This window comes from Tauraco erythrolophus, chromosome 2 (genome assembly GCF_009769465.1).
Source record: "Tauraco erythrolophus isolate bTauEry1 chromosome 2, bTauEry1.pri, whole genome shotgun sequence".
NCBI classification, from domain to species: Eukaryota; Metazoa; Chordata; class Aves; order Musophagiformes; family Musophagidae; genus Tauraco; species Tauraco erythrolophus.
This window is the reverse complement of record NC_141466.1, coordinates 8707890-8731444: the sequence shown is the minus strand read 5'-3', so window position 1 is coordinate 8731444 and position 23555 is coordinate 8707890. Positions and strand designations below refer to the sequence as shown.

At 37.3% G+C, this 23555-nt stretch overlaps 1 protein-coding gene across 7 annotated transcripts in view; it reads right to left on the bottom strand.

Moving 5' to 3' along the window:
• Nucleotides 1-1271: 1271 nt before the first annotated feature.
• The window catches only part of MED23 (mediator complex subunit 23), a 39918-nt gene continuing 17634 nt past the window's right edge, over nt 1272-23555 (bottom strand). For 4 of the 7 annotated variants that reach the window (XM_086631237.1, XM_086631241.1, XM_086631239.1 and 1 more), the window contains 18 exons: nt 22555-22698; nt 20607-20752; nt 19806-20051; nt 19484-19626; nt 18550-18724; nt 16716-16879; nt 15284-15408; nt 14602-14807; nt 13447-13627; nt 12309-12479; nt 10869-11085; nt 9808-10044; nt 8267-8432; nt 7204-7276; nt 5993-6207; nt 5026-5146; nt 2954-3085; nt 1272-2244 (listed from right to left, as the gene is read on the bottom strand). In XM_086631237.1, coding sequence (XP_086487363.1) covers nt 2071-2244; nt 2954-3085; nt 5026-5146; nt 5993-6207; nt 7204-7276; nt 8267-8432; nt 9808-10044; nt 10869-11085; nt 12309-12479; nt 13447-13627; nt 14602-14807; nt 15284-15408; nt 16716-16879; nt 18550-18724; nt 19484-19626; nt 19806-20051; nt 20607-20752; nt 22555-22698 — 3036 coding nt within the window. In that variant the 3' untranslated portion in view covers nt 1272-2070. The remainder of the gene's footprint in view (nt 2245-2953; nt 3086-5025; nt 5147-5992; nt 6208-7203; nt 7277-8266; nt 8433-9807; nt 10045-10868; nt 11086-12308; nt 12480-13446; nt 13628-14601; nt 14808-15283; nt 15409-16715; nt 16880-18549; nt 18725-19483; nt 19627-19805; nt 20052-20606; nt 20753-22554; nt 22699-23555) is intronic. The other 3 variants (XM_086631240.1, XM_086631242.1, XM_086631244.1) reach the window with 3 other exon arrangements.

Below are 23555 nucleotides of genomic sequence, written 5' to 3'. Positions count from 1 at the left end.
CCAGTGATTTGCTAGTGCCAGCCCAGCTGTGGCAAGTCACCCACACAGCGCAAGGCCAGCGTGTTGCAGTCAGCTTCCTGACGGAACCAGGCATGTTGTGAAGACACAAAGCTGAAGGAGGGAGCTGTTTCTGTACACCACTGGTGCTTGCCATAGCACTAAAGTATTTAATTTTCCAGACCTACAAAAGAAATGAACAAACCAAAACTAGAAACACCCAAAGCTTTAAAGAAGCCCAACAGCTCTCATGATTTGCTTCTGAAGAGAGTTAACCAACTTCCTCAATGCTCTCTCTGAAACCCCAGTGACTGAAACCAGGTGCTAGTTTACATGTTAAAGGGGTACTCTGGGTGTCCCACAACATACTTCAATACGAAATAAAACAATTCAGAAAGATGCCCGTGGTGTTAGCATTAGCTGTTGGAACACGCATGCGGAATAGCTGTGGAACGTGCTGTTTCTGCAGGCTTTTCTATTTGGTGTGCTCCAAAAACTGTTTAGGAAGAGAAGTAGTCTTAACAGAGTTTCACTGCCGAGAGAAGTTTGCAAAGCCACACCAGAATTTCCCTTCTCAGGGCTGCCCCAGAAAGTCTTGGGAAGGCCTCTGCAGAACAACTCACTGGATTTTTGGACACCAACTATGTTTGCTTTCTTGTTGAAATCAAGCCAAACAGTATCAGAGTCACTTGACTCTGGAACAGAATAGAGAGGCCTTTTAAACCAAAGCTAGAGCACACGATGGGCAAACAGACTACAAATTCATTGAAGAGCACTCACAGTTCTCTGTTACTCACATTACACTCGGCAGAATTTAGGATCCAAGTACAATACAAATGACAGCAGTTTCAGCAATCCAGGTTTGCTGTCCTTCAAAAACAAATAGACGAAAGAAACTTCCACCCATTGAATCAGCAACTCCTTTTACAGAGATACAAATCAGACCTGACCTTACTAACCTGGACTCTATTTGTAACAGGTTAAAACTGGCATTATTGTAAAGCTGACAGAGAACTTCAGACATGGAAGTATACTTGCTAGGGTCAATTCTTATTTTTAAGGTAATGGGTATGGAAAATAAATAAGCTTAACATTACTAACATAGTCTTTTAAAGTGGGGTTTTTAATTAAAAAAGTCTGTCAAACTAGATGAGTATTTACAAAACATTGAGCCTTTCAATTCTGTTATCAAAACCAGTTGAACACAGTACACATAAAACTTTAAGTAGAATATTATACAAATCTAAAATATAGTAAGATATCCATAAAATTCATGTGATTGACTTAATAAAAACAACACCATTTCCCAAACAGGAAAGATAAAATATGAACCAGGACAGCTTGAACTGAATATGCAGACTTCCAGCAGATTCATCGGAGACAGTCTCCGGGGTAGTAATCTACCAGTCTTGTAACTGATGCTAGATCAAATCCACTGCTCAAGTGTTGAATGTAAACTGTACATACAAAATTTATAGATATTTTCAAAGGCTCGTTCTCAGTCGTTAGAAAGATGTTATAATTGATTCCAAACAATTGATGCAATCTCTCTGTCTAGGAGCATTTATGTATAAGGGCTTAATTTGTCTCCCCAAAAGACAAAAACAATTTAAATTCTTCTGTTGGACAAAAAGAATAGAAATTTTTAATAAGGTGGAACCCAAATTTAAAAAGGCCGTTTTCTACCAGGCTACATACATTGAATGTCCTTTCATATCACACAGAAAAAGAAAGGAAAAATTCAGATGTCTCAAACCAGGACACGAAGCAGGATACTGTAAACTCTTCAGAAATCCATGTATTTGCTTGCAGAGAATCTTTACTCTGTGCTTCCAGAGAAAGGCAACATATACCTTCCAGAGAAAGGCAACATATACCTCATCTAGTGTCTGATATAAATAGGTAAGATGACTGGCATGCACAGGAGTTAGACAGCTTCATTATGCAAAAGAAAACGAAGCAGAAATCTGTACGTGTATCCATACAGCATACCAGATTTCAGATCAGATGACGTTTCACCTTGATCAGCAACAGAAAGAAGCCTTCACACCAAGGCCAGCCCAACATCTCATTTCACTGAGTTACTGGCAAAGCAACATTAACAGGCACTTGGCTGGGCTGCTGTGCTGGTGACCCATTATTGAGAGATTGCTGTGGAACAGCAGCTGGTTCCATTTTGCTGATGTGTGTTATGAAGCGTAATCGAAGTTTCAAAGCTGGTCTTAAATTACAAATTATTTTCTCAACCTGTTAAAGACAGAAACGCATTTGGTAAAACAGGAGTATTCTGACATATGCCACTACTGTACACAAACAGCACATTAGCACAATGAAAAAAGGAAAAAAGATATAGTAAATAGTGGTATTTATGTTAATATTTTATTTACCATGTTAACTTTTGGACCTCTTCTGATAGCTAACCTTAAAAAAAAAATACCCTTCCTGGTGTAACAGTTGTACACCAAAGCTTTGCAAAACAATTCACACAACTAACACTTTTTAAAAAGTGCATTCCATTATAAACTAAACTTAAATTGGGTGAACAATTTTTCACTGAATATGGATGCATTCTTGCTTTTGTCACATATCAGCTTATATGAATGAATCAAAAATTAGGTAAATACTTAAAAGATATAGATTGAAATGAGGAAAAGTTATTAAACATCCATTAGCTAGCTTTCTAGTGATTGCTTTAATAACAGTACTTAAAGCACCCTCAAGTTACATCTTAAATTTCAGACTACAGAAATTAATCTTGAAATCTGAGATATCTAGTCTACTGCATCTGAAGCTTTTAAATATGCAGAAGTGCACCAACTTCCAAATTTGCATATAGAGACTAGTCAACTGTTGAGCATTTTGTTGTACTGCTACGTATGAAAATAATTCATAAAAAGATTAAATTGCTATATGGGAAGATAGATAATTAAAGCATCAATATCTACTGTTTACTCACTTGGTCTTTCACACTGTCACCTGTAAACATATACTTCACGTGATACAAGAAGTCACATATAGGATCCATGTAGTTCAAGTGTGAGCTGTACCGATCTGCACTCAGGAGCATTTCATAAAATGCCACTCCAATCTGTTTCCACAGACACAAAAAGCACCCCAAAGGAAAACAGGTTTTAAAATGCTTTAGAGTAGAAATATAGTTAAACAGTGTAACAAGCATATGTGCTGCTCTTCAAGTACCTGTGATTCCTAACTAGTTAGTTACAAGGACAAATGGGCAGGTTTAACTCATCCCTTTAGCTTAACTAAATGATCCCATTTTCCAAAGTTAACGTTCAGTGAGCGTAATGATGGTATTTTGGTACATGCTACATAATTAATGCTTAAACGTCATTGACTGCAACATGGTTTGAGTAAGTGCCTACAAAATCGGCAAAAGTAGACCTTAGTAAATAACTAGGAAAAGTTTAGCACAAGATTTGAGTCTTCAAAGTTCAAGGTTCAAGTATTCTCTGCAAAGAGTTTACAACTGCAATGTTTGAGTACACTTATTACGAAAGTGTTGTGTACAAACACGTGTGCCCATGACGATTTAAAGATGGCAACGTGAAACTTGAACTTTGTGCTTGGTTGTTTAAGCCACACGATAGTTGTTGCCTCCTCTGAGGGTAGCAACTTCTCACCATTTCCTCACACTGAGATCCACTCCTTGCAACGAAAAAGGAGTGGTATGGGAATGTTAAGAAGCACGGAAAGACGACAGCGTTTTAACTTCTCTTGTATTTTGGTTCAATACAGAGAATGCAGGCACAGAAAAAACTTCCTTCCTGACTGAGGAAGGAAGAAACCAGTCAAAGCAATACTTACTGGCAATTTATAGTATTACACAGGAATCTACAAGATGATGCTGATCCTTGCCTAAACAGTACTTTCTGTTGCTCTCCAACACTTTTACTTAAACACTGCTTTATGAAAAACTTTTTGGAGTTACTTTTATTGTAGCTTTAAGACACAGGAAAAAAAAAAAAGCATTCCTAAAGAATTATGTATGTATTTTTTGTTTCATATTTCCAAAGTACCCTTAAAAAGAATCAGAAAAGGCCATAACTTAGGGGTAAAACTGAAGGAAATACGTAAACAAGCATACAGAAACACTGCCATATGATTATTTAACTACCTGATACAGTTTCTTACAGTATCCTGTGTTTGTGATATATCAAAAAAAAAAAGGGGAATAAAAGTTTCAAGGCTCTTCTCCCACTGTGTGCACATCCCTACACTTTCTGACTTCCTCACAAAACAATGTATGCAAACTAAGCATTTTAGAAAGAACTGAGGGCGGGAGCAGGGGCAGGGAGAGCTGCAGCACAGGAACTAATGGGGACCTAAGAACGTTAAGAGTGAAGTCCCCATCACAGACTTTGGTAACTGGGGATGGAAAAGTAATCAGTAGTGGTGGTAGACCTGTATGTTAGTTGGCCAGACTCTAGAGGGAGACAAGATGCATACCTGACATACAGGCTTTGTGTATATTTACCGACAGCACAGATATTTAAAGACTTAGGATACACAAGTTAAGCTCTTCTTTCTAGAAGGGTCTCTGCTACCAGCCATTTTTCAGCTCATCTGCCTACTGGCCAGTCCATCTCTTTCCTCCTCCCCTACCCTTATCCTCCTCCATCCTCACAATTCAGCTCTTACATACTTCCTTCTCTTACAAAGAAGCTTTTAAAACAGGCACTAAGTCTGATGCGTGTTTTGCATGCAGTTTGAGAGCCAAAGAAAGCATGTATTGCTTGCTATTTTTGGGGTTGTACTATTTGTTTGTTTGATGTTTTTGTTCTTTTTTTTTAAAAGAAGTGCTGGGTGTTTTATCCTGAACTAAGCTGACAAGATTTCAGTAACCGAATAACCAACTCAGCAATTCAGACCCTTGAAAATACTGTTTAATTTGTACAGAATTTAATTCTGAATGTTTATCAAAGATCTCTAGCAGATTCTCCTTTATAATACAATTGCAAAGCTAAAATAATATATAATGTATAAAGTAGACCAAGAGTTACAGTTTACCTCTATCATGCATCGTGTCCTCTCCTGCTGGAACCGTTGTAGAAAAGGACCAACAAGGTGGTAAACGTAGAGTAACTGGAACTCTGTTTTCACTATGGGTATCAATACTTCTGTGAGGAACCTGTAGTAGAGACACTTAATACGTCAACTGGATTTTTTTCCCCCCCTTCTTTCCCCTACCCCAAATTCTAGCCGAAATACCCCATTCTTTCTCACAGATTTGGGCCTGCATTTAAAAAAATACAGTGTAGCTCTGCCAATATTAGTTATTTCAAATATTAGTTATTTCAGTGAAGCTCTAGAGCATCTCTGGGCATTATTACTGGACTATAACAGGCAACAATTTTAGGCTCAGCAGAATGCTACACGCAGTCAAAAAGCCATCCTCTGGCATTTTCAAAACTAGCCTTAAATCAAGATCAGGATTGATTGAGAGAAACACATCATATTACCTTCATTTTTATTCAAAGTCTTAAGACTTAGTAAGTGAAGTCTGTTAGTTCTCTCATTAACAGGGCACTAGGGGAAGTCTAATTAACTTTTTAATGCAATGGTATTTTTTACTTGCTTTAACGATTAAGTGGACCACTACCACATCCTGCAGTTAGCAAAGCATATCAACTTGTAGAGAGTACTTGCTAGAGTTAATTACTTATTGATTACAGTTGATGCTTTAGGAATATGCTACAGTCAATAGTTTAAGAAAAATTGACATTAATAAAAGCATAAAAGCTAATCAAGGTAAAAAAGGGTCATTCAAGCCAGTCACACTCTAGACGAAAGCCCCAAAGCTTACAGATAACAAGAGTTATATCAGTGGAAGAGGGAGCTGGAAAAAAACTTGTGATCTCTCTGGAGCTCCCCTGTACATATTTGCTGGTATAAGTGCTACATGTACAGCTGTGTTACCTACAAAATGCATGGAATTTAAAAGACAAATTAAATCACCAAATATCATTACACCTACTTGGGAATGAGAGAAAGCTGTCCAATGCTAGAATGATGCCAGACAGCATGTGCCAAAGCCAGAGTGTAGCTACAACTCATCTCAGAATAAGACTGGTGACATGCTGTGAAGTCAAACAGCTGAAATGGGTAACCAACCCACTCTGTCTCTGACGTCAAGCTGGGACTATTGATAACACTCACAATACGATCATGGAGAACGATCCAGTACGGCTCCTGGAAAAAACAAAAAGCTGGAATTGCTTCTGAAAAGAACACCATCTAAGGCAATGCTTCCTCAACTCTTTCTACTGTTACTGCATTTCTAAAATGTTTTCATCTACATGGTAGTTTATAACCCTGTCTGACAAACATGAAAATTAAGAAGCATAATACAGAAAGCATCCACGTTAGTGGATGTGGCACATTCGAGGGTGTGGCATTATCAAGACATAATTCATTAATTTAATTATTTAGATAGCTAATATAAAGGTCTCCAAAAGAAGCAGAGCAGAGGTAGAAAGCCTTAATGGAAGGAGACTGAGAATGTTCCAAGTTTTCTGAGTGCAGGCATGAACGGACCAAAAATCCAGGATGGAAACAGGAAACAACAAAAAAAAAGGTACGAAAGTCAAAGGATACAGATAAAGATGCAAGGAGAAGGAATAGGAAGAATAATAAGAAGCATTATAAAAATAATAAGGATTAAATCCATGTCGGCTTTCTTCCAAGAAAAGGAACCATTTTGTTGGGGAAGAGAAGTCGCAAGGAAAGGATAACTGCTGCACATTAAGCAACAGGCAAGCAAGATCAAAATTAGTCAGGCAGTCTCCGGCGAACTTTAACACTGCACATATTTGCTTTTACAGTCTTGGGCACATCTCATTTACATGGTTTAAGAGACACAGGATGTGCAAGCATTAATAGAAAATTAGTTTTGCATCAGAACCCTCACAGATCTTATTTCATAGTGCCAGTTCTCAATACTGCACACACGGCATTTAACTATGTTCTTAAATAGGAGTGATTTACTTCATTTCATCCTAGCCTGAAAAAATAACAGAAAAACAGAAAACTTGGTCATTTTTTCCATACTAGAGGAGTAGATGTTTCTCAAACATGCAAGGAGACTTCTGAATAGCTGTGGAATTTTTACAACATAGTCTAGTAAGATGATAAACCTTACATGGAAGAAGAGATTTTTTTATTTTAAAATGCAACATATTGACTCACTGGTAAGGCTGTGATAATTAGTCCAATCGCATTCATCCAAGCTGTGATATTCTCTCTTGGCACCAGGGGCTGACTAGAGACAGACAAAAAGAAAACTAAAGCTCTGAAATTCACAATTGCAATTTGTGCTTCTGGTGCACCTAAAGACCAGGTGTACTTATGCAAAGAATATTTCTCAAGTTGAAAGAACTATAAAAAACAAATAGAGGTATTTGAGAGAGCCAACAGACAGTATAAATGTCATTGTGATGTTGCTTGCAAAACTTTGTTCAGGCATGATTTTGTGTTAACAGCATGACTTCTTCCAAGACTGTTATCACACTGTTCGTCCTTCCACACAGGCTTCAGTGCTTAAGGGCTGCTTGTCCCATTATTAACTCCTTCCCTCCATGGGCCTCAAATAGAGCTAGCAATAATATATTATAAGTTGAATGAGGCTGGAATCGAATCATTTCAGTTCGTCATTGCTCAAAGATGACATCTGAGTCACTGCAAGAATACTGGGTCCTTTCCTTCATATCATTTTTTTTCGCAGTGACTGAGCAAGAAACAGAGCCATGGGTCAAACTTAATGCATCATGGCAAAAGGCTGGCACACCTTGGCACAACACTGTTTCGAAGTGCCTCCAATTTTACATTAGCATCAGTCCTGCCAATGCTTCTATCTCTTCTTTGCATTCAAAGATCCTGTGATATTAACTGATGAAAAGTCCTCCTCCCAGCACAGCTGAAAGAACAGACTTTTTCCAGGCTCTGTGTCACTGAACTCACTGGTTAAGTTCTTAGCCCATGCAAGTTCTTCCCTCCATCTTTTAAGAGGACCATGCTGAATCAACTGTTCCTGAAGCACACACAATCCACTACAGTACAGAAATCCAACATGTAATTTTTCTGCTTGATCCCTATAGGCTTGTTTGTCCTCCAAAAGTATTTCATATATGAAACAAAGTATTCAAAATTAAAAATTAACAAAATCCTAAGAAAATAAGTACCACAGACTACCTTAGCAATCTCTAATTACGTATTATATATTGCAGAAAACGGTTTCAGAGAGCCAACATACCTCTTCAGCACAACATTCAGTAGTGCATTGCCCACATCCTTCCCTGGAACAGTCAGAGCCATGAGCTCAACACAGGTAACATGGAGAGCGTGGGCAGCTGGGTTAGGAAACTCGTTGAATCTCCAGTCACAATTCGGAAATGGACCAGGTGATTTGCCTGCCATAGGTGACAATGATTAAGGAAAAAAAGATGCCTCAACACAGACTACTGTAAGCAGCACACTGCTTAAAAATATATGTATACAGCACACATATTAAGTTGAACTGAAATAAAAGATAAGCTATTGAGAACAAATAAATCAATGACAGTTCATAAAAACAAGACATATGGACAAAAGTATGAATATAAAGCAATGATACTCAATCACTGAAGGACTGCATGAGTGCATAGCTATAAATATACCACATACACAAGATCATGCAGAGGATAAATTTCCCCAATTAAGAGGTGGAATAAAACACCACCAACCATCTCATTCACCATCTGCTTCCAAGACAAGAAGATGAAAATAACAAGAATTTTCTACTCTGTGTAACCTGAAACCATTAATTTGCTTCAATATAAGATCTTCTAGCAGACTTCTAGGGTGACAGTTTATGCAAAACGAGCACTTGCTTAGTCTCTGAAAAGACTCTACATTCCCAAACAAGACTAACTCATTTGAGCTATATATAGAAAAGATCTCCAAACACAGTTAACATTTGCATAAAAGAAGGGGTTTGTGTAATTTTAGCTTTCTTGAACAAAGTTTATTAGGTCTCTCTAAAGCTACACAGTGAAGGAAGACAGATAATATCCAGAAAATTGGTCAACTCCAGTGAAGCTGACCCAGAAAGAAGACAACAGCCAGGAAAATTCCACTAGGGATATTCTCTAGAACATAGCTGCATGGGTTTACCAGCTATTTCCACAGAAACTTAAATCAGCTGTAGTCATAATTCTAAAAACTAATAAAAAGGTAGCAATTAGGAAAACGTAGGTTTGTGTTAAAAACATAATTTCTAGTTCTCCCTCCTAAAAATCAGATTCTCAGCAGTTACTAACAGCACATATACCCATCTTCAACTATACACAGCTAGTTATATACCATCTTAAATGTGGCACTGCTTACAATATTTTTTATAATTTCATTGATGGCATTAGAAAAAGAAACCTAATTTTCTACATTTTTTTAAAATACTCATGCTTTGTATCAAGCTGATTTTATGTGGCAATTAGAATTCAATTCAGAATGCATAAATATCAGTATTTGTATTTATAAGTGATGCAACAGTGAAATATTTATACAGCTGTACTGTACTTTATTTTCACTGTATCTTTCAAGATGTTTTTACTAGAGCAGCACAGTCCCTGTGAAGAACAATAAAAAAAAAGGACATTGAAGTAATCTAATATGAATTTAAACTGATATATGCAGCTAAATAAAGACTCCAAGCTTTATTCCATATCCAAATAGACAGTAATTGAACTTTATATTTTGAAAAAATTAAGCTACAAGATATTGGCACAACTTTCTTAGTGTAAACTTTAAGAAGGATATTGTCTACTAGTCTTCCAATGAGCTTGCAATAGTAAATGTCATCAGGAATCCATGGATTCTCTTCTCGGGCATTCATTGCACATTTGAGGTAAGTGTCACTTAGACACCAGCCTAGTGGGCGATTATCTTTGAGAGAGCCAATTATGGCATGAACAAGTTTCCTCTTGAGGTTTGTGCGCTCTCTGAGATGCACCTCATAATAGTGGAGAGTGTTGTACAGGTAAGTCACTGGACGGTCTGCCAAGAAGAAAAGGAAAAGAATAAAAACAAGAAATAACTTCTAACATCACTATTATGTTTATGGTGGCAAACATAAAATTAAAATCAAGGGGTCTATGAGACTAAGTTGTATGTATTTAAGAACAAAGCATATGGAATTGATTCACATTCATTATTTCACTACACTCTACAACACTGGTTTTCCTTTGTCTTGTACATAACGTGTGTGCACAAGGGTAGAACTCGAGCAAAGAAAGTCAGTATTACTAACAGTACATATCTTAATAATACTAACATATTTGTAAGTAAACTGTTTAAATCATTTCTTCATATAAAAGACATTAAATAGGAAGAATCCAGGTAAGAAGCCACAGTAAAGAAAGAATATTGTAAATTGTCTAGACATAACATAGCAATGGCATCTATACAAAAACTTATTATAATAAGCGTAGTTATAAAAGTGTTAAAAAAAAAATCAGGTGAAGTTATTTGAATCTTAAAGAAGGACAGACAGAGGAACTGCTTTTTAGCTGTTTCAGTCTTGGCAACGGAAAGCTTGTTAGGACACAGGTCCAAGTACTTACTGCTAGAACAGAGTGAAAGGCAAAGGTGAGAAGGAGGCAAGAATTAGCAAGAGCTACTTGAATAAAAGCGATTTCACTGTTAGTAGGCTTAAATTCACTAAATGGGAATTGTACTTCTCTGTGAAAATGTACACAGGGCTTACAGAAAAGGAAAGGATTAAAATGCTGCTGTGGCAGTAGACGAAAACTATGAATGAAGGAGATGAAGAATAGAATGATCGCAATAGGAATAAGAGTCTGTATTCTCAGATAACTTACCATGGAATTTGTATAAACCTCCCAGATGATCCAATAAAGTTTCTAGTGATTTGGACACCGGAAGCAATTCCAGAAATCTATGGATTACAATGTCAAACACTGGCAGAAAGCGCAGGCATACATTTCCAAAATAAATTGGCAGGTACTGGGGCTGGATCTGAACCGGGGGATTGACTTGCTCTGCCAAGCCTTCGAAATACAGCTTTTCAGGATATTTCTGGAAGGAAGGAAATCCAACAAAATCAAAAGCTCTTTCCTTAAAAGCAGTGCATTAAACATTCAGCATCTACATTGCTTTAAAAATCACACTTCATAACCCTCGTTATCACATATGAATGCAGTGACATGATTTCACTATAAAGCTTACCGAAGAAAATTCAACTCTGAGTAAAACTAGTTAGTTATTAGACTAATAGAGAACTTCTTCAGAGAAAAACAAAACAAAGTTTCACCACCACTCACAGTGGGCATAAGAGAACATTAAGCATTCCAAGGCAAAGCTGAAAGCAGCCAGCGCTTATGTGTCCCTTGCCAAGTATTTTAAGAGAAAACCTAGGGGAAATTACGACTACTGAAATTTTCTGCATCATAATCTGAATAAGAACACTAGAAATAATAGGCACGTAGTAACTCCCTGGCAAAGAACTGGAGTGTACTCAAATATCAGCTGAGCACAGTAGAAGGCTGATGTTAGTGTTTTACCTGTCACTGACATGTCTGTATGCCAGATTGGGTCTAGTAACTGTGCAGCCGTGTCAGAGCACTTCCCAGGCTAACATAGTTTGCTTCCCTGCTACCCTTACGCTTTTAGGCACTGTTGAGACACTCTGTGGCTAATGCAGAGGGCTAATACAGACCAAAAGCTTCTGCATCAGAACTAGAATGTATGCGTTTAGCTGCATGAGTTTGCCTGTACCTATTTCATCTCAGTGTTGATTTATCTTTTGACAGAACTCTCCACTGGTACAGCCTTTTCTAGCCCGCAGAAGACACTATGTTTACAGCAGCATTAAAATCTCAGCCATTCCCTTCCCTAACATATCAGGATATCATGTCCTCACCACAGAGGAGATGGAAGGAGCTTTAACAATTAGGAGAAAACATAGGTTTAACTATTGTTCAAGTCATAAAACACCAGAAGGAAATATCTTCTCCCTGATGCGCAAAAGCTCTGTTCTAAATGAATTTCAGTAAAACCAAGATTTTAAAATGATCAATTTAGATGAGCAAGAATGAATTTCCAACCAACTCTTCATCTGCTTCTATCTTTGAATATCATTGCATTGTAATTTTAACGTTATTACATAACATAGTGATTTATTTTTAAGTAACTCCAAAAATTGACAGCGCCATCATGTTCTTTATGGGACAAAAGACTCTCCGGTCGATCTCAACTCCAGACAAAGTATTACTATAAAAGAATTTTATTAGCTTTGATACCTTGTGATAACTCATATGCTTAGTATGCCAGTCATTCTGCAGCCAGTGCTCCGGAGAATTCTCCTTCACAAAATCACTCACTCTGTTTCTGAAATCGTTAGGCTTCAGTAAGAGTAACTGAATTATGAAATAACAGACTTGAGCTTCATTTCCTTCATGACTACGCATAGCCTTAAACGAAACGGATCAGAAAAACAAGGAATTACAGTTGACACTTCTGTCTGCTTTATAACTCCTAAACATCGGATAGAAAATTTGGCTGCACATTAGGTACATCTGCACACAAATTCACACTGAACATATGGTCCTTCAACTCTTATTTTTCAAGTGAAGACACCTAAGAGGCAGGTTCAATCATCTCCTGTGAAAAGTACCCATCACATTCTTTATTCCATAGGCAGAAAGTCTTACAAATTCTCCAGCAATAGCATGTTCTCGAAGAATTCTAGCTCTCTTCTAGCTGTCAGTTCTCTTACTGAAAATAACCAATTAATGATAACGAAGTTAAGATTGCTTCAAACTTCTGGCCACTCTGACATGTTTGGACTTCAGTTTGAAAACCAAACTAAAATTCAAACAACCAGCTCTACATTAAGATGAGATTTTAAAATATAAGTAAAGGATAATTACTGAATGAAAATGTATTTCTCTTCAGGTGAGTTCTGGTTTATTTTCTAAGATAATCTAAAAAGACACAGAACATCATTTCTCTCCTACTTTTCTGATGAAACAGGCTGAATTCTAAGCAAAGAAAGCATACTCTGTAATGGGTACAAGATTTTCCATTTGCTTCTGAATCATGGCATGCCATACACCTTCTACCTTTCAAGGCTGCAAAAATAATTGCATAGCTCTGAGGTCAGAGAACCAGAGCACCAATAGCAACATTTAACAATACCAATTCAATGGCTGCCACTAAATAATCAAGAAGAGCTTCCCCTGAAGACTCAGAGAACTGCAAGACTTTGAGGTTTACGTTGCTTACAGAAGTAATCTATTATTTTACTTGATATGGGGTTAGCAAATAGTCACTATTTAAAACCAATGCATTTTTAAACAGATTGCTCCTACAAAAGCAATTCAGAAAGCAGACTCTGTAGGAAGAATTGGCATCTTAATCTTTTAAGGCAATACTTACCAAACACAGTATCAACCTATCCAGTGTTACGATGTTGTATTTCCACACCATGTCATTGAGAATCTCGATACATTTATTGAGCTGCTGGCCTCCTGCAGAGGTAGAGAATTCATACACCAAGAAATCTGCAAACGTCCTGACGTGTGCCACCAGAGCTCTGGCCCCAATTCTTTCTAACACTCTAGCAGGAAAGAAGAAAAGAAAAGAAAAAAAAAAAACAAACAAATCAACAAGCAATTGTTACTGTTCTTAATACATTTTAAACTGCTCTATTTTGTAAGAGTCAGTGGGTTTTAATACAACTGTCTTAAAGAAAAGACAAAAAACTTCCCTTTATTAAACAAACTGAAGAAAACCTCAAAGCAAAGCAAAAAAACCTCAAAGAGCAACAAAATCCCAAAGTCTGAACACTAATCAGAAGAAATGCTTCAAGTTCACCAATTCTTAGGTACAGTATTCTGCCCAGAAGCTATGCTTTAGGCATGCATTTTTAGTCATACAACTCTTAGGACAACCTTCTGCAACTCAACTTTGTTTTCCTGCAGTAGGTGTTTTAAGATAACCATAGCATTAAAACATTTGTATTTCCTCACTGCACAGAAGAATAACACATGCTATCATAAATATCAATTGTTTCAACAGATCTAACAAGGACTGAAAAGAAAAAAAAAATCTATTTTTCACAGCTGGACTTGATGCTGTTACTACTGAGAACAAGTAAAAAAATTGTAGGACTACTGCTTCTATAATGAATTTTCGTCTTAATGCAACATTTGTTTTTTAAAAAAATGTTTGGCTTTTATTCCTGTATAAAGGCCAAGTAAATAAACGCTTTATATTTTCTGTTTGCTTTTTCAGATTGCCTGAAACACTCCCGTTACAAGTAAACTGCTCAATTTAAACACCTCACATCCTGTCTCTTTCCAGGAAGAATATGCATTGCAGACCATTGTGTGGTGTAATCCATCTTAAACACTGCAACAACTATTATGATATGCTTGCTAAGACCTAGCTCCACTCTTTTTTCCCATGCTCTGCACGCTCTGAATTAATTTTAAAAAAGTACAAACCAAGCTGTTAATGCCCAAAGCCTACATCATCAGAACTGAGAACGCTGCTGTAATAACTTTGAAATAGCACATCTTCGAAGCTCACCGGTAGCCAATTTGATTAATGTGATCTGTCTCTAACAACATCTTCCACAGGAGACAAAGGAAAAGCGGGGGTGAACTTTGCACAGGAAAGTGTGTGATTATGTCATTCTCACTGGTCATGGACTTCCACTTCCGATACTCTTCTTCCACGTTCTTCTTCAAGTTAAAACGGCTTTCCTGAGGTACGTTATTCTGCTTGAAGAATACCTGAAACAAAGTAGGCTTTGCTGTGACTGAAAGCCTAGAACAAAACATTTGAACAAGCAAACTTTTGCCTGACTTGGCATGTTATGAGTTCCCACTTCTGTGTACAATACAAACCTACCACTTTTTTGGTCACTGTTTTGCCACTAGCAAAACTACATGACAAATTGCCACAAGAAAAAAAGGCTTCTCCTACTTTTTTTTTTTTCTAATTTTCACTTTTAAAAGATCTAATTTACCTTCCTCTGGAGGTACCAGTTGGCCACACTTGGCCTTAGAATACCCTAGGAGAAGCTAATGCATTTCTGAAGAAATAGCAATGTTGCAATCATGCTGCACTCCTTAAGAACTCGAGATTAATGTAGTCTGAACAGGGGAAGAATCTCACCAACTAGCAAAACACAAAAGATCTTGTAAAGAGAGTAAATTCTCTGGGTTTTTTTTTTTCAATTATAAAACCATCAATTTGAAACTATTACCTGCAGAGGAGCTGGAAAACAGCTTAGCGTATGTGATGCCCAGTTATGTGGAGTAAAACTCATGATAGTCTGTAATATATCCTTGCACCAAGTTCCCTGAATTGAATCAGAGCCTGTGAAAAAGTCTAGAAAAATAGATTGATGGTATTAGAATTGCAGACAAAAAGCCTCATTTCTTATTCGTGTTTCTTTTGTAGTCACATGCATCAAAGGCTTCTCAAGTTCAACAGGGTTTTCTTTTTAGCCAGCTTCTCCCATCTCCTTTCTCCGGATCTTATTTACTCTATACAACAAGCAGGATATTATCTTTTTTATAGTATTAACAAAAACAAAATAAATTTTAGATTTTCAGATAGAAATAAAACAATCAGGATTTTTAGATTTTATGTTTATTTTCCTGTAATGACAGTAAGACCAGCTTTTGCTGATTAACTGATTAGACTTAAAAAAAATCCCAAGGAAGATAATGATGATGAAATTCCCGGATGACATTTTATATTGCTTTAAAAAAGGCTGCTCAGCAGTACCTTTCCCAATAAAACACGAGCCTCATCCTCCCAACTCCAGTGCTGATTTAACATTAAAGGTTGAACAAAGGTTAAAAAATAAAAAAACTAACACAAAGAAGTCCTTTCCCTTTCAAATCACGTCCACCAGTTTATGTGAAATCAGTTGTTCTAACTCTCCAGTGAGTGCCTAGACTAGAATCATAAAAAAAAGCAGACAGAGGAAACATGCCCCTCAAAGCTAACGAAAACCTGACCTATGTCACTGTACGTTGCTAAAACATTAAAACATGCAATAAAAGCTTCCCTCTCTCCCTTCCCCAAGAAAGCAAACCCAGAAACACATGCTACTTTTTCTCAAAGGTAAGCTGTAAAGGGAGTGGCTTCCACATGAGCAACATCCTTGCTGTGAACATCCCATGTTTTTGGGTTTTTTTGTTTGTTTGTTTGTTGTTGGTTGGTTTTTTTTTGTGGTTTTTTTTTTTTTCAATGGCATGTATCAGTAATCAATCCAAACATTTGACTTTGAGCAAACAGGCTTTGAGCAACCTGGTGTAGTGGAAGGTGTCCCCATTCATGGCAGGGGGGTTGGAACTAGATGACCTTTAAGGTTCCTTCCAACCCAAACCATTCTATGATTCTGTGATTTAAATTTAAAACAACAAAACTGAAAATAAGACACTAAAAAATATTCTCACACTGTATTCCTGTATAAAAATAAACTTTTAAACAATGTCTGATTTTGCTATTGCTTTAATAATGTTTCCACCTAAAAGCAAGAAATTAAAATTACACTTTTTTCAAAATCAGAAGCATATAGGGTATGTTTTATGACTGGGTCATTTTGATAGTATTCTAGCAGTATTTTAGAGAAATAGCTTGATTAAAGCTTTCACTTAGATGTTACCTCACAGCACTGCTATTACCTGTCACATGTGTTGCCCTTGCTAGTGTTAAGATCAAAGCCCTGTTGAGTTCTTCTGATTCTGCTGAAAGAACCGTTTTGGGATCACTCAGGAATCGTGTAAACTGTGGTTGGACTTCTGAGCTGCCCAAAGCTGTGATGAGCCTTAGAGCAGTACTCTCAACACTGAAAGAAGGAAACAGTCCAGTTAGCAAATAATGCTTATACTACTGCTTCTAAGATGCCAAAAATACCTATTTTTCCTCCATTTTCCACTTCAGATAATACAAAAACAAATGTTTTGAATGCAATGTTCTTAACATGGAAAGTTTACTTTTCCCCACTGTTTAACAAATATGTTATCACCTATTTAAGTGCTTCATTTTCCAATAAAGATCTCAAAAGTTGATTTAATGAAAATTCCAAGTGCAGAGCCCCTGAAAAAGAGCCTGAAGTCTCTCCAATTTAGAGCCCCCCCCCACCTTTTGTTATCTTTCGAACATCTTTGTCTAAACAAGGATACATAGATAAATACATGCAAAAACAGAAAAAAAGGCATGAATAATGCATGGGAAGTTTCAAAGCTACCTATCACCTCGAAGAAGACAGCACTAAATTGTCCTTATTAAAGAAATGAGGAAGTACTGCTTTTGATTAAAAGCACTTTATTTTCCAGTGCTCTAGTCACAAGCGCTTTCCACATCGTGTAGTGTAAAGTAATTCAAAAGACTTTTATAACCTTGTGTCTTCAAAATGCCAACGCCATAGGTTAGTTTACTGCAATCTAGCTGCATGCAGTGCTTATCAAAAGTGACTGATTAACAACTATATTTTACAGACTAAGATGGCAAAACAAGATTTAGGTGAACAAAAAGAGCAAGACCTTGAATTAAAGGAGAAACTGGTCTTCACTTTCCTCTTTATTCTTGAAAAAGGATAAGCAGCCAAGCAATGTGAATTTGGACTAAGAAATTACTGTGTAATCAGGCTTTCTTGATATGAACTGATAAATAATGAGGTTCCTCTGTCTCCTTCACATACCCCCACGAGATGTATTCTATTCTAAGACTGAATGGACACCTCTTTTCCCCAACTTTTCTATAACAAACCCCAGATTCTACATGCAAACTGAATCTTATAACCTTCAACTTTGTTAACAGTAAGTTAAACTCAAAGCTTTTCCCTAGAATTATCTGCGTATCACCTCTAGAGCTTATTTAACCAGCTTTTCCATCTTTCTTGTATCCAAATTAGCCATTGTTTTATAAGTGGTTTACACTGATACAAGACACACACACGATGGAAGTGACACTTTCTCCACTCAGCTTCATGTACAGCCACCATAACTTTGCACCAACTCCTTTACAGCTGCAGGACGAATCAGATTATTTCTCTGATCTGACTAATTGAATTTTCCAGAAAGTTTTCCAGAAAAATTAACTTCACTACAGAATTAAGTGGAACTAACTTAACTCCTGTACCGGAATTAAACCACCTCTACCGGATTAAGCATGCACAGTCCCACTGGCAGACAAGCCCATCACTGTGACTACAAGCAGCATGCATTGCCCTTTATCTCCAGTCCAAAGAGCTCAACAGTTTTCCAGCACTTCCTGACATGACGGTTCTGGTGAGCATTCTCGTGTTTTGACCCATGACACTGCTGCAAGAGGCATGCTACTAATGCCTAACTGTATTTCTGAAACATGACCTACTGAGACACCACAAAACAATTTAGCCACAGAACTAAGACTGGGAAGTACTTATGTCCCATTTAAACATGGTTCTCACACAGCTTTCAACATAGAATGAAGGAGGAATCTAACTTTTGGTTAAAGATGGTAACCACCACTTACCACAGATGAAGCTGGTTCTGATTAGTCTGTGGCACAGCAGCCAAGGAATGAAGGTGGCTGAGCAGCTGGACTCTGTAATGAGGCTGGATGTGATGCATTCGATAGCTAAACATTTCTAGCAGAGTGTGTAAAATTCCCCACGCATGAGATTTGAACACTGTTGGCAGGAGCTGACCTTATGAAAAAGGGTTTGTGAAGTAAGTTTTCCAAGTGGTTACACTTTAAAATACAACTACAGAGTACACTGTGGATAGGCGGTTATATTAGGCTGCAAGTCAGATAGTTGATTTGAAAATTTTACTACCCCCAAAGAGTGCATGCACAAGCACTGTCTGAAGATAATGTAAATGTATAGAGCTCAATAATCTTTTGAATGGACATATACATTGTCCATGAGAATTGTAGAACACCGGAACAGGTTGCCCAGAGAGGTGGTGGATGCTCCATCCCTGGAGACGTTCAAGGCCAGGCTGAACGAGGCCCTGAGCAACCTGATCTAGTTGGAAATATCCCTGTTCGTTGCAGGGGGGTTGGACTAGATGACCTTTGAAGGTCCCTTCCAGCCCTAACCATTCTATGATTCTATGATACAGCAGACATGCAAATTAATTTAATGAGTGCAATGAAGTATTATTTGCACCTAATTAAGTAACTTTGTTTATGATTTTCCATTAAGCACATTTTTGCACAACTCCGCGTAACTAGGAAGGTACTAATCATCAAAGTGATGGCATAAAGGGACAGCAGCACACATCTGAAATTTACTGCAGCACTAGGATAACTATTACAATTTCTTTCATATTAAAATAATTTATACATGTATTCAACATGCTGCATCATTAGATTTTCTTTTTTATTATGGTGTCTAGTTGCCACTAAAAGAAACTGCTACTAAACAAAAGGAAGGGGGAGAAAAAGAAGTTTTCTTTCTTACTGATAAAGCCTTTGATGCCCAAGGACTCTATTTCCATATAAACCAACAGGCGACTATAGGTTTCCACAAGAGCAGGAGCCAAGGCCACACTAGATTTTGCATGAGCCAACTTAATCACCCTTGTAGCTATGCTATGAATCAGACTGAAGGAAAGAGAGAAAGTATTTTTCAATCAAAAACAAGGACTTGAAAGTTAAGTAAGTTATTAAGTAAATAAACAGTAATACATGACATGTCCAGACACAGGAAAGCTCTCCTGATGATAATTAGTTACACATAGGTCCACAGGTAAAAAAAAAAAAAAGCTAGCTGCATACTGTACCTCATTTTGGCATGAACTGTGAGTGAGTCCAAGAGGTTCATTGGCAACGGGGTAATTGACCCCGATGCCATGCAATTAGTCCCTGGAAGAGGCATCCTCATGCTGCCATTTCCATAAATAGTCTCTACTAGTACACCCATTGGCAAAGTGAAACACTCTGAATTGGTTGAATAAGCATTGCACAACAAGGCAATCTTGTAGTCATTCATCTGTAAGTTTTTATTTCTTAAACTCTGTTGCAAAAACCTGTATGACAAAGAGATTAAACATTAAGTAGAAAGAAACAAGCGGAAGAATATACATGCATTCCAAGATTACAGCTACAATAACCTCAGTCAAAAAGGCACTGTAAAATAGTAGGAAAAAAAATTATTAACTGCATCACATCAAAAAGACTACATCTTATGCCACAGTTACACTGTGTTACAATTTTCCTGTATCAGAGAAACATCTCAGGACAAAAACACACTTTAAAAATCACCTTTCTGAACACAACATAACCCAACGTCCTGCTTACACACACTTTCCAAACCACAGCATAATAAAACAAAACAGTCAATTTGCTTTCAGATTCTCCGTCAGTAAAAAAGACTTATTATTCTTAGAAGTAATATATTATTTCTGTTAGCTGTACAACAACAGTGTATTTTGACTATGAGCTCTTTTATAGTCCTGCTTTATTCCTTTGATAACCCTTACACAGCATCCCATCACACAATACATTCTGAATACAGACTTGGAGCTTCCTACTCCATTCTGTCTGAAGACAAATCAAAACACAACAAAACCCCCAAAACTCACTCATGGTGAAGTTTAAGAGAATGAGGGATGGGAATCTGTAACTTGGAGTTGTCACTATGAGCCTTCCGATTCAGATGAATCCAAATACAGGTCATTGCAAAAGCATGAGTTGACTGGGGTTTGTTAATATCAGGTACAGGAATACACTAAAGAAAAAACACAGAAATGTGACATATTGCACGTATTAATGAACAGAAAACCAACTTAGTCAGCATTCACAATGTCTAGTTTGTCTTTTTCTGACTTGCAACACCATAAGCAACAATTTTAAGGAACAGATTCTACCCTCATCTGTGTATGCAATTTTAAATCAAGAGCTCTAGAAGAGACCTGAACCTCAGTAATTACTCAAAAAAACCCCAAAACAAACAGAACAAATAATCTAAGACGTCAACAAATGGAAGTTCATCCTTAGAGTATACAAATTCAAGACATATATAGTTACAAAGCATATAGTTTTACTCTCAGCCTCACACTTATTCAGAATAAGTTATACATTATTCAGAAATCAGTTATGGTATGTGCTTCCACAGTAGAATCATAGAATGGTTTGGGTTGGAAAGGACCTTAAAGATCATCTAGTTCCAACCCCCCTGCCATGGGCAGGGAAATCCTCCACTACACCAGGTTTCCCAAAGCCTCATCCAACCTGGCCCTGAACACTTCCAGGGATGGGGCATCTACAGCTTCTCTGGGCAACCTGTTCCAGTGCCTCATCAACCTCAGAGTGAAAAATTTTTTCCTTATCTCTAATCTAAATCTCCCCTCTTTCAGTTTAAAGCCATTGCCCCTTGTCCTATCATTACATGGGTTCACCAACGTTTTCTGAAAAATCTAACTTGCCTAAGTTACTTGTTAAAGATGAATACACTTCCTACGAAAAGGAACTGGTACACCCTCAAATTCAAAAGGTTTTGGCTACAGACTCAAGTATATTACTGCCATTGGAAAACGCACTCTGGCTCTCTCCTTTTGCCAAGATTTGCATTTTTTTTTCCCTTTGGTACAGTTACTACTGCTGAGCACCACTGACAGCACAAGTGAGACAGCAGCAATGGATAATCAAGGGGATAGCAAGAGAGATTCTCTCAAAGATCAACTGCCACAGATAACACTTAGGCTGCTTGGGAAATTGAATCCTCAGAAATGCCCTAGTCCCACAAGCACTTGAAAGAAGTGTAACTCAGAGCCCATCACTACAGTTAAAGTGAATAGTCCCATCACTCTTCCAGTATTTTGTGCTGACGAAATCAATTCTGAGCTCATGTAACAAATTGTACTGAAGAATTTCTGTGGGTCGAAACTAACTTAAGTGGGGGAAAAATTGGTACATATCAGTTTGGTACACCACAAATTTATGTTAACATGTCTACTGACCCAAAATAGAAGGCACTATGATAAAAAAGCAAGCAATCAGAACTTCACGCTGACACAAGGGAAGTTTAAGAACTTCCTCTAACTCCCCCTTCCCTCAGGAACCTTCATTCTAGAAGAATGTACAAAGCATGACCAGGATTTGATTTGCTATCACAGAATGAATTTTAAGTAACCATTAATACAAAACAAATTTTAAAAGTGTCTTGTTCAGTTCTTTGCACCTAAAAGCCTCTCTCAGTGTATTATTCTGTTACCACCCAGATGTAACAATAAAATTCCATATTATTCCTTAATAGTGTCCTCAATTCTCTAACATAAACTCCTCAAAACCTTAGTCAAACCAAAGCCAAGGAAGAGACATTTAACAGAAGTCCTTTTTGCCCCTAAAAACAATGCACAAACATGGTTACTGGGAAAATATAGCTAGGAAATCCTTAAAAATTTAATTGTGAAACATCTTTCTCCAACCATGCAGCACACTGCTGTAACAATGACTCAAGAACAACAGCAATATTGACATATGAAGGTCTCAAATTAAATTAAAACTTTTAATTTCAGAGAGAAGACTTACTTCTTTCTCAGGATAAAGGAGGTCAAAAAGCTTCATAACCGGGAGGAAGTCAGCCAGTGCATTCTTCTGGATGCTGCCAGAGATGAACTGGAGTAGCACCCACATCAGATGATCTCTTCCTTTAATGAGACCACGGCCTGCCAACTGTCAAAAACACTCAGAAACAGACAAATACTGCATGCGGAAGAAAAATCACTGCAAAGATAGCTATTAAATTACAAGGGCAGACTAAAACAGTTCCATCAGAGATTACTCAGAATTTTATAGCAGGACTTAAGTAGAAATGTATGTTGTGTTTTCAGAAAGATGGCCACAGGTACATTAGTTGTAACATAGAAACAGATTCCGGGAGAGCCACAACAACTAAAAGTAAGATTTAAAATTAATTTAGCTCTTGAGGATCACTGTTTCGAAAAATTAGCAACTCTTAAATATTGGATTTAAATTGTCACATTGTAGCTCTGTAGTACAAGTACAGCGTTGCCATTGCTAGCAGCAGGCCACGGGTTTTATCAACTCTATCTATAAAGGAAGTCTCTGAACCAGAACAACTTGGGCTTCCTTCATCTGGACCTGTCTGGATATTCATTTATTAATCTATTTATTTATTTATCTATCTATTTATTTATTTAACTTCTTTATCTGTAACAGCAATTCTCTACTAACCAGTACTCTACTCTTAACCTCGACTCTTACCTAGCTTGCTTTAGTCTTAGACTAGATTTGAGCAACTGTGTTGCATAGTGTCTATTGTTTCAATGGTTCATTAATAATTCAAGGAGTGTAACCTTAGTAAAACTATTTCAGAGATACCAGAGAGAGCAGAGAACTGGAATGTATCACAAAATATAACATAGATGGTAAATTTTGATGTAACATGGAACTGCGGAATGAAGACGGAGTCATGTGTAGTGTGTGTTAGAAACTGTATCTAAACAGCCCCAACTCTATATTGAGGAGAAGGACACTCCTCTCCTACCATCAACGTCACACTTTCTCTC